Below are 12,515 nucleotides of genomic sequence, written 5' to 3'. Positions count from 1 at the left end.
ACTGTCACTGTCAGACGCCACTGTCAATCAATCTAGATATTTCGATTCGGAGCAAAGAACAAGGAATTACGTAGAAGGAGTGATAAAATTGTCAATCTTTGCAAAATTTATACGGCCGTATAGTCCTACTAAATTCAGATACAAACTATTTGCATATTTTCTATATAAACTGTGTCAGATATATAATCTAGTAATGTAAAATTTGTCATTGACAAATAATTGACATATCAAACATTTTCTGTACACTAGTCTGCTATGAATTGGAAAAAATAGCAACTGATGGTGTATCTTTTGTCCTCTTTTTACTAATTATAATTGCATAAAAAGAAAGGAGGCAACCACATGATTTATAGTTTTTATTTTATCATACCTTCTATGTAATACTTTATTCATATATTCGGAGTAGTGTTGAAAGAGAATCTATCCTTAATCTATGCGCAACGGAATCACAATTTTTTTAATGTATGATAATGGAATGGTAATCCCGCTTGCGCTATCGATACACGTTGGCGGGGCACCAGTGAGGGATGATAGGTGAAGATGAAAACAGGTCAGTTAGCCCATCGTGATGAATTCTACTAGAATTAACCACGATGGTTTCCAGGGGGAATCGCGTGGATATCGACCTGATAGGGTGTATTACTAACAATGGGTCAGTTACTAACAATCCCTTTCCCCCTGTATTGGCATACCTAAAATTACATTCTAAGAAGAATCTTAAAAAAGGTGTATATGTCTATGTCTAGGGTGGGCATAAAACAATTCTAGGGTGGACACGGTCCACCATGGCCTTTCTTAAATATGCCTATGGCGACGTGTGTAATATAAATATTATATAAGCATTAGTCTTGATAAATTTACGATCTTTATAAATATAAATAATGTGTATATGTACGCTTACACATATCTTTTGTTATTATGAATCAGTTCTAAAGTCGTCACATCGTGCGGCCTTATACCTGACGTATCCAATCATTCCTAACAACTGCGTAAATTACTGCGACATTTTGTTACCCACATGCTTGCTCGATCGTTTCCAGAATACGTTTACATAACCAATTATCGGTTCTACGACAAATGTGACCAGGCCATTGCCAGAGAGAGAAGGGATTGTTAGTAATGAGTACTAGAAGCCACATTGTGAGCAATATACTCTGAAAGTTCGACTTTCACTGGCCTTCTGGAAACTATCACAGTTTATTCTTATTAGACTTAATATAACGTACTTCGAGGGGCCAATTGACTTGCAGTCCTTATCTATTACATCTCACTAGTGCCCTGTTAGGGTATACCGACATCGCAGACAAATTTACTATTAATCATCCGTTAAAAAATAAACATTGTCTTTTCAATCTATTGGTCCCATATCAACGACTCTAGTTCTTCGACAAATTATATTGCTTTAAATCTGATCTCTGAAAAAAACTCCGAGCTTTAGCCCTTTCCATGGCTCGCTGAGTGACTTTGGGCTGAATTATTCCCATCGTCAGTATCCTCGTCTCGACAGCATGTTATTACTGGAAGAATGCACTAAAATAAACTATTATCTTTAAATTTTGCAAGATGGACGAAATAAATACGTGGCGTAAATTCCTAAACGAGCACCTCATAATTCTACGGTGCGAACAGCCCATCTAATTCCCCTTAAATGTGGACATAATGGAGTGTGGCTCTGCAAACTTGGCTATGTAGGAGTGCTCATGGCTCTAGCGCTCGACCAAATCAGAAACATCGAGCCGTATTTAATTTGTTTAATTTCTGATTATGACAATTTTAAGATACTGTATATTTTTGTCCTATATTCTGTCACTGTTTTATTACTTTATTAAAGTAGGCAGTTGAATGAAGAAATATACATAAAAATCTGACCGGGATGCTTATAAATATATTATCTTACTATTTACAACCCAACATTTTTTTTCCTTTCCCGTGGATGTGGTGAGAGACGACTAAGGGACAGCGAGGGATGGGCAACAGCGTCCCTCTTATAACATCTCTAAAGCCTAACTGCGATTGCCAATCCACCTGCCAAGCGTGGCAACGTGACTTAAGATTAGCAGTATAAAAAATGTATATGTAATACATACACATTCCATTGTTTCTGCTTACACTAATGGGAGACAGGCGTGACAGATATATATGTATATATGTAATACATATAAAAAAAAACAATTTGAACAACAATAATTTTTTCTTGTAATTCTTTAATTAGTACGTACCTAAATGCTTATGAATGTTGGAATAAAACTCTATATTGGTTCGACAGTTATTTTAATTTAAAATTTCAAAAAGCAAATGTAATACAATAATCTCCGCATGACTCGTCTCATAAAGCTTTACACATAAAGTAGTCTTTATTTAATAGTACAATAATAATTAATAAATATAACAAACAGTGAGTGAAGTACTCCGGCGCTAATTAAAGAACTGTGTTTTCTGCAGCGTGTTAGCAGCCCGCGGCCGCCAGGCGGCGCGCCCCACGTCGCATCGTCGTGTGGCGTCGCGTCGCTACATCGCGCGGCGTCGCGCGGTGTCGCGCCGCAACGTCCCGCGGTGTCGCGTCGCTCGCCCGCACCCTGGCGCTTACTTGTCCTTTTCGCTCTCTGACTTCCTGCCCAATGGCACTGCTGCTCGCACCCTGTAATAGACGCATGACAATTGGTACTATATTTTAGTAGTATAGTGTATGAAGTTTAATATTTTTTGTTATTTTTCAACTGGGCACGAGTGTCGGTACCTATATATTGGGTTTTTCTGAACATTAATTACAGAAAAAAAAATTATCACCCATTTTGATATCATCATCTCAGCCATTATCTGTTTATTGCTGAATATAGACTTCCCCCATAGACTGCAATAAGGAACGGTCTTGAAACACCTGCATGCACTGACTTCTTGCAATGCATTCGAGGTCGTCACTCCATCTATTGAGGGGTCTCCCTACATAGAGTTCCGTACTTATTTATTATTATACGTATATTACTTGTACGTATTTTTCCATATGGGATCGCCATTCAAGAACCTTTCTTTCCCACCGATCGTCGGGTTCTTCGAGTTATCTGACCAGCTAATTGCCACTTTAGTTTGCTTATCCTTCATCTATATTATCACCCACACCGGTCTTACATTTATATCAATTTCAATCGAGTATTCACGTCGGTATTATATGTATATTGAATTACTGATATTTAATTTATTCATTATTGTGAAAATATATAGATATTGTTACTACAATATATAGTATATTATACCATATATCACCTACTCATTTTCGATCCTATATTTCTTTGCGAAAAAATATTAACTTATACCGATAGAACACTATCTTACTTAAAAGGATGCTATGTTATTATTGAAATTTCAGTCTGTAAACTCATACAAATACATGAAAGCTATGAAACGCTATAATAAAACATAATTCACAATTTATAATTAATTTTACGTTATTTACAAGCCCGTATCAACTGTTGTTATTCGTGACTTGAATAATAAAACAACAGCCAGTATTTATGTGGGTTATGGTGTTGCACGACTTTCGCTCACGACACAACGTCCATGCGAGTGAAAGTGGTATCTCATTCGCGAATAATCAATCAATACATATAATAAAATCGTAACTGATCGCTGTCTGTTACATGGAAGATATATAAGAAAAAAACTATTATAGGGGCGCTTTACGATCGCAATAGAACCCAAATCAATGATTTTAGAATTTTTGTCTGTTTGTCTGTACGTTTGTGCACGTTAATCTCAGAAACGGTTTAATCGATTTGAATGCGGTTTTCACTAATACGTTGCAATTTGCTCCACTTAACATCTAGTGTTTGTTTTATTTCAATCGGTTCATAAATAAAAAAGTTAAGTATAACATATAAGGTAATGTCGCGACATTCAAAAATAGTTCTTAATTTTATGAAAAATATTAATAGATGCAAAATTATTATGAATAATATAATAATTTTGCATCTATTATATAGCCCCCAAGCGTTGCCATTCCTGAGTCCTCAGGAATGGCAACGCTTGGGGGGTATACTATTTCATGGGCGAAACAGTATACTCTGTTATGTCCATGGTACTGCTCATGTCTATAGGCAACGGTTACCACTTTCCACCAGGTGGGCCGTCAGCTTGTTTGCCATTCTAAGTTGCATAAAAAAAAATCAATTCCATTTCCAAGCAAAATAAAAGAATGGAACGGCTGCAGCCGTTATACGTAGATTGTAGTGGAGCAAGAGTACTCACTTGGCGGAGATCTCGTTGATTTTGCCGCGGGCGAGCTCAAGGTTGGCATCTACTTGCGCCTTGTTCATCTCGTACGCCTTGGGCAGTGTGAACAGCGCTATCCAACCTGTGGATGAGGGGGGAAAGGAATCGTTAGTGTAATATCGATACCGCTCCGACATCTATATATTGGTTTTGTATGGATATTCATGGTTCATATAAAGGTTATTATCTATTTCTATATCGTTCATATATAGGATATGTGTATTTATAGCATATATATATTCTTGCACCAATAATATCCAGAGGGAGACTTTGTACAAAAATCGATTGCTTGGGTACCTCGGTCCCATTCGTGTTTCAACCGTGAAGCTGTTGTTTGCAAGGCTGTGTTTCGGTTTGAAGGGTGGGATATGGCGTGAATTTATTGGCTACAGAGGAATAACACCTGAGTCCTCAGGAATGGCAACGCAGGGGGGGTGATATCATGGGCGAAACAGTATACTCTGTTATGTCCATGGTACTGCTCATGTCTATAGTCGACGGTTACCACTTTCCATCAGGTGGGCCGTCAGCTTGTTTGCCATTCTAAGTTGTATAAAAAAATAAAAAACCCACAATACATAGATATAGCTATATATTACACATCTCTAGTTAGTATTTTTTTTATGATTTACAAAAAAAATCTACTCTATTGTACCCCTCGTTATTAGGAATGTATCAAGTTTTTGATTGACATATTATATTCCTGTTCAGGTTGATGACTCACCTAGGATGATGAGCGTGATGCCATTGAAGCAGGCGCCTACGTACGTGAGGCACCACAACAGCACGCCGAATTTGAGGGAGTCAACCAGGTCTTCCACCAGGAATAACCTGCAATTTTCACAAAATATATTTGAGTTAGTATACATAATAATTGGATCCAAATAAAGAAATACTTTCACAATTTTTTAAATAATATTCAATAAGCTTTGTTCTCTTTTAGTAGGCGTAGACGACCTAGAAAGTTATTGTCACCAGAGGTCGCCAAAAGTAGTAATAAAAGTTATAAATCTTACTAATTTAGTAAAATTATAACTAGGTAATGTCTGTATATAGGAGATATTTAAGAAAAAATATGACGATGAGTTAATAAGACTATCAGATGTCAAATCAATATTTTTTAGAAAGTTTGTCTGCCTTTTTTGAAGTTGGTTAAAGATAAAAACAGAAATAGAATTTATATAGTGTGAAATGTAATTAAATATATATATATATATATATATATATATATATATATATATATATATATATCAAGAAAATTTAATTTTAAACATTTTTGAATTGTCATTTTCTATGATGTTACTGCTCAATACAGATTACAATACAGCTGAGAACAATTGGCAAGCAACTCAGTTTTTGCTTTTTCAACCGACTTTAAAAAGAAGGAGGTTCCAAATACGGTTGTATTTTTTCTGTATTTAATTCAAATAATTTTTTATATAAACCGATTTGGAACATCCTTTTTTATTTAGTTTAGTTTTTATATTAAAATAACTGGTTTTGCTATAATTTAAATCAGATTCTTTAAATTATCTTAATTATTTTAAGCAACAGCTGAATTTTTTAAGTTATGAATTTGTATAAAAAAAATATTACTAAATAGTACAAGATTCATATATGAGGCCCATTAAATCAAAGACAGCTAAATCCAAGTCTGTCAAATGTTCAGGAAACCACTTAGTCTATAACTACGATATTCTATATTTTAAACCAGATTGAAGAAAATTAAAATATTAGTAATAATAGGAAATTTAATTATTTAAAACTTTTAATTAAGAGGAATAGCACTTCAGCTGCCCGCTAGCAACATGTTTTCTAACTGCATTGGATTGACTGGAAGAGATTTCTGTCAGAGATAAGTCCACCCTTGCTCATAACATTGTAATTTACAAGTGCAATAAAGAATATATATATATATATATATATATATATATATATATATATATATATATATATATATATATATATATATATATATATATATATATATATATATATATATATATATATATATATACATATATATTGAGTACAGAGTAAAAATAAAATCAGTTTTATGGCGTTTAGTTGCCTTTGATTTGATGACATACCTGCGCAGCTCGCTAGCTGCTGCATTGAGGTGTGCGGTGGCCGCGGCGGCGAGGGACTGAGCGCGCTCCGCCGGGACGCTGATATCCTGCTCTAGCAGCCATCTGCAATATCAAAACATATCATTATAGACTTTATCAATATTAACTTATGATCTATTTTCCCATCGGCCAAATATGTTTATTTAAAGACAGGTAAGGTTGCCTGGTACCTTGACGTGTTTTGTGTGTGTTAACCTGAGATATACGGGGGGAAATGGATTGTTAGTAATGGATACTGAGAATTCTATTGCTAACAATATACCCAACCAGGTCGACCTCCTCGCGGTTCTCCCTGGAAACTAACTCATGGTTAATTCCTGATGAATTTCATCATGGCTAACTGGCCTGTTTTCATTCTCATCGATCACCCTTCACTGGTGCTCCCCCAGCGTATCCCGTTAGCGCAGGCGAGGTTACCATACCCTACATTTTCACCCATCAAAAAAAAACTTGAGATATACGGGGGAGGATATTGTATACTTAGTGGGGACTAGCGGTTCCATTGATAGCACGTCGACCTCTACACGGTTTTCCTGGAAACCACTATCGTGGTTAATTTCTTGGTGCATTCGTCATTAATCATTCCATTTTCATACCATTATAAAACTGAGATATGTTATGTTAGATTACTAATAACCCCCCCCCCCCCCAATAGAACTATTAAGATTATAATTGATATAACTTTTTTTTTTAATAATGTAGATACCATAGTAACACTTTTCAGTATCAAGTAAAATAGCTGAGTGAGTATCAATAAGCAAATACACTCATAATAATGTCTCGTTGGAAACGTTTAAGTCCCTTATCTGATAAGTGTAATTGGTTTATCTAAAATTATCTATATTATTATCGACTAATGAGCAATTGCCGTTTTAATTGCGCCAATAATTCCGCAATCAAAACATCTAATTGATTGGTCGTCTAGTATGTACATTGGACTCTCTTTTTCGCGCTAAGCCTCCCCGTTGGACCGTTGTGCCCATATGAGAAACTTAGCATTGTATTGGTCATCCAGGTTGTCTGTAAGAGATTGCTTTTAGCGATAAGGCCGCCTTTTGTATATGCGCATTCTGTATAAATACTCCTTGTATACATCTCTACTGTGCGCAATAAAGAATTTATTATTATTATTATTATTATCCAGTATACACACAATATTAATATTCGATTTTTAAAAATCGCGTGATAAGGGTCTTTGAACTTCTCTATTTAAAAAAAGGCTGAATTTTGTCACTATCTAATTTAGACCACGTCGAATAGACGTAAAATTTAATGGCGTCGATTTATTTAGGGGACACCTATTTAACGTTCATGGTAAGTCCATTTCACGTCTATTCGGTTTGCTCAAAGGCCGGTCCAGAGGGCCTACCATGAAATGTTTTTCGAAATTTCGGAGTCAAATGAAATAAAATTTCATAATACATACCGTTTGGAAATATTAAAAATGTTAAAATATTGTTCCTTTGGACTTCTATGATAGGATGTATGACGAACGAAATTTTAAACTCCATTTATTGGTCCGATTTTGGTATAAACAAAAACACGAAATTGAGTCAAAAATTTCGGATTTTCATTTCATGGTAGACCCGCTGACTTTAACGACGCGGCGTTTGACGTAATCAGTTTCAATTTTGAGAAGATTTCTTTTAATTGAGTCATCTCAGTCTACTTATGTCTACATATGTAAAAGGAGAAACTGACCTCGTGGAACTGATTAATACGACCGAAATCTCGTTAAATCAAATTAGACATATAAAATTCTGCACATACATAAGTCCTTTCTAATATTATAAATGTGAAAGTGAGTTTGTTTATTGCCTTATAGCTCCTTAACAGCTTAGCCAATCACTATGAAATTTAACATTCATGTACTATATAGAATGGAAAAGAATATAGGCTACTTTTTATCCCGGTCAAGCGAACAAAGTCGCGGTTAAAATCTAGTACTTTATACATCCTATTAATATTATATATGTAGAAGTGCATACATATATTTGAATGTTTCTTTCTAAAATACGCTTAAATGACTGAACAAAGAATGAAAGTTAGTACACCGATATGTTTGTTTATTAACATTTTATTATACAGTAAAGTGTTAAATTATAGAGCACAAAGTTCTTAAAAAAAAAAAGAATAAGTACAATGGTGGAGACTATGTCGTAATTTCAAGATTACCATGTAGTATACTTTTTATTCTACTAATTGACATGGCCAAAAAGCCTGGATAAAGCTGGTATAACATAATACAAAAAGTTATTTTTCAAAATATTGAAAAGTAACTGGTCAACAAATAAAACTGCTTGGATCCGCTAATTTTCTGTATTAATGAGGTCAAATGTAATTAAAGACGCAAAAGTACTAATCTTTTATCGACTACTTAGTTCTTATTGTTCAAATTTTAATATTAATTAGTAAATATCGCGTCTATAAATTGCTGATGTCAATAGTTTCAATCAATCCAGGTCGCATGATGATGATGATTCTACAAAGCCATCATTATTGCAACTCTAAAATAATTAAAGAATGACGATGCAAACTTTATCAAGCTACGTTTCAAGGTAATTTTTAAAATATATTTTTTGTCAATTTCACAATGCCCGCCATAGATAGGAAATAATACTAATAATTATATTTGTCTCTTAAACAAGCAAAATGGACTATGTCTCAGAAGTTCCATAGTATTCTGCCATAGATAGCCTTCTTTTTCCGTTATTATTAACCCATTCTTACGGTAGAAACTAAATGGTTGCGTGCAGTGCGATTTCAGAGGAGTTCCCTGCTGCGAACACTCAGGCTATGTAATGAGCTGCCTGCCGAGGATTTCCCTAGAGCCTATCGTATGTGGTTTCCAAGAAGGATGTAATAAGGTTTCGCGAACATTCCAGAAAGCCTACCATTAAATTTTTTCCGAAATTTCGTAGGCGATCGGAACACAAATTAGATATTAAAATCACATAATAAAAATGGTTTAATTCTAAAAATTTTTTTCTAAAATTTTTTTTTATACAACTTAGAATGGCAAACAAGCTGACGGCCCACCTGATGGAAAGTGGTAACCGTCGCCTATAGAGATGAGCAGTACCATGGACATAATAGAGTATACTGTTTCGCTCATGATACCCCCCCCATGCGTTGCCATTTTTCAGAAATGGCAATGCATTCAGGAATCATTCTTTTGGACTCTTATGGTAGGATTTATGACGAATTAAAACGTTTTATTTTTTACTTGGCATATTTTAGTACAAATATAAGCACGAAATTAGGTTCGTAATTTCAGAATTACATTTCATGGTAAACCCCCTGGTGTTATAGTCTACAATAAATGTTTAGCATCAGACGAGCAGTAATTTACCACATTTGTGGTATAAAAAAAGTAGAAGTAAAGCAAACGTTATACTGTGAGGTATTACAAAAAGTGGATACGCTGTATAACTCCACGTGTCTTATAAATGTTTCATTGTATTAATGAACTTGATTCTCATTAGAAATAAACGGATGGCTTTAGTTCACACTCGCACAACGTCTGTTTAAACACAGATGGTGAGAAATGTCCACATTTTACACTTAAAATTCCATTTTATACTCGTGCAATCGTTCCTCTTAAATAGTATAAGTATTTATTTCAGTAAAAATACTAATTTAAATTCTACCAGAGTAAGACTTTATACAAAAGTAGTTTGCTTGGGCACCTCTGTCACATTCGTGTTTCTACCGTGAAGCAGTTGTTTGCATGGCTGTGTTTCGGTTTGAAGGGTGGGATATGGCAGTGAATTTACAGGATACAGAGGAATAACACTCGAGTCCTCAGGAATGGCAACGCATAGGGGGTATCATGGGCGAAACAGTATACTCTGTTATGTCCACAGTACTGCTCATGTCTATATGCGACGGTTACCACTTTCCATCAGGTGGGTCGTCAGCTTGTTTGCAATTCTAAGATGCATAAAAAAATTGATTTGCAAAATGTATGCTACATAATTCTTGTTATTTATTAGGTAGTTTGTATGATACATTTTGTTTTTTATCATACACATAGTATTAGGCATTCAGAAAAGCTACTTCCTAATCCCGGTCATGCAGAAGAAATCTCGGGTTGAGCTAGTATATACACGAAAGTTCACATACATAAATAATGAATTAGCAAAATTTCTTCATTAAAATTAAATAAAATTTACAAATTAAACGAATCAAACTTTGAAGAGATTCGCTAAAACAAAACCGGTTTCAAGTTCTAAAAGATATCATAAAAAAATATATTTATCTGGTTTATTCCACTTGAATAAGATGGGGGGGGGGGGGATCTTTATGGATGCAATAGAACCCAAAACGATATTTTTTTGAATTTTTGTTTGGTTGTCTATACGATTGTGCACGCTAATCTCCAGAAACGGCTCAACCGATTTGAATGCGGTTGTCACTAACGCTGCGGGTTGCTCCACTTAACATTTAGTGATTGTTATATTTCAATCGATTCATAAATAGAAAAGTTATATCAATATAAAGAATCATATATAAAATTATATAAAATAACCGATCAGCTAAAATATTTTTTATTATTTGTATTGATTTTCGATTTTTTTTTTATGGATGATAATGGAATGGTAACCCCACCCGCGCTAACGGTATACATCGGCGGGGCACTAGTGAAGGATGATAGGTGAGAATGAAGCAGGTCAGTTAGCCCACCGTGACGAATTCAACAAGAATTGTTTACGATGGTTTCCAGGTTGAACCACGTGGAGATCGAACTAATAGAGCATATTGCTAGGGCGCCAGCGTTAGCCATATGCTGATAGGGCACCAGCCCTATCAGCGTATACCGATAGCGCGGGTGGGGGATAATGAAATAGTGATTTCATTATCACCTATAAAGACACCTATCACCAAGTGTACCTTGCCAGTGTAAACCGACAGCGCAGGCGGGGTACCATTCTATTATCCTCTAATATAATAAATGTGAAAGCTTGTAAAGTTCGAATATTTATTACTCAATCATGCTTAAACGACTTTTTTATACAACTTAGAATGGTAAACAAGCTAACGGTCCACCTGATTGAAAGTGGCAACTGTCACCTATAAATACGAGCAGTACCATAGACATAACAGAGTATATTGTGTCATCCATGATACCCATCATGCGTAGCCATTCCTGAGGACTAAAGGTTTCATGTCTCTGTACACTATAATTTCATTGTCATATCCCATCCTTCAAACCGAAATATAGCTATGCAAACACGATTGCTTCGTGGCAGAAACATGAATGGAACAGAGATATCCAAGCAGATGAGTTACTACAGTCTCCTTCTGGGTGGACGGATTTGAATGAATTTTGGTACACGAGTAGGTTAAATCCTTACTCAACACATAGAATACTTTATAAATTGACCCAGGTAAAGCTGCGGAAAACAGCTAGCCATCCATAAAGGAGTATAAGGTTTCATAGCAAACAATGAATGTTGAAATGATAATGCCGACTCACTTGAAGGGATGTCCCTCGTTGGTCTTCTGTACTGCTTGTAGCACGTTCTTGTATATGCGGAAGGCGACGGCTGCGGACAGTGCGAGCAGCGATGCGTACGCAAGCACCGACACCACAGAGCAGCACGCTAACGCAATCAGCAGCGCAAGCCCGGCTCCAAGCGCGGCGCCCGACCGCGCCGGCGACCGCCAGTAGATCAGAGATTCCACTGCAACACGCAAACACACAGGTCATATTAATTCTCTTGTAATCATAACGTACCATGGGAGATTGTTAGCAATAAGGAGGTTAGTTCTCATTGATAGCAAGGTTGGACTTGGTTCCTCTTGGAAATTACCGTGGTTAATTCCTGGTGAATAAGCCACGATGGACTAACTGACCAGAATTCGTCTCTATCGTTTCATTATTCACCAGTGCTCTACCAGCGTGTACCGATAGCGTAGGCGGGGTTGCTACTTCTAGTTCATCAATTAAAAAAAAACTGCGTACCTTTTCTAACAAATAGTAAATGATAAGGACATCATCATCGTCTTTCATGCATTATAATTTTGTAGATTGCTGATAAGTTAATACCGCTACATCTTTCTACGTGACCACTGTATGTGTAATCCTAATAAAACCTGCTTGAAAAACGGAAAATT

The 12,515-nt window shown here is 35.7% G+C and overlaps 1 protein-coding gene across 7 annotated transcripts in view; it reads right to left on the bottom strand.

Annotated features, from left to right (window-relative positions):
* Nucleotides 1-2,254: 2,254 nt before the first annotated feature.
* The window catches only part of LOC113512486 (reticulon-1-A), a 46,554-nt gene continuing 36,293 nt past the window's right edge, over nucleotides 2,255-12,515 (bottom strand). For all 7 annotated transcript variants that reach the window (XM_052898691.1, XM_026896385.3, XM_052898694.1 and 4 more), the window contains 5 exons: nucleotides 11,875-12,082; nucleotides 6,357-6,458; nucleotides 4,991-5,097; nucleotides 4,243-4,348; nucleotides 2,255-2,638 (listed from right to left, as the gene is read on the bottom strand). In XM_052898691.1, coding sequence (XP_052754651.1) covers nucleotides 2,584-2,638; nucleotides 4,243-4,348; nucleotides 4,991-5,097; nucleotides 6,357-6,458; nucleotides 11,875-12,082 — 578 coding nt within the window. In that variant the 3' untranslated portion in view covers nucleotides 2,255-2,583. The remainder of the gene's footprint in view (nucleotides 2,639-4,242; nucleotides 4,349-4,990; nucleotides 5,098-6,356; nucleotides 6,459-11,874; nucleotides 12,083-12,515) is intronic.

Source organism: Galleria mellonella, unplaced genomic scaffold, assembly GCF_026898425.1.
Source record: "Galleria mellonella isolate WM207_F2 unplaced genomic scaffold, CSIRO_AGI_GalMel_v1 utg537, whole genome shotgun sequence".
Taxonomy (NCBI): Eukaryota; Metazoa; Arthropoda; class Insecta; order Lepidoptera; family Pyralidae; genus Galleria; species Galleria mellonella.
The sequence above is the reverse complement of the archived record's forward strand: the minus strand, read 5'-3'. Positions and strand labels throughout refer to the sequence as shown.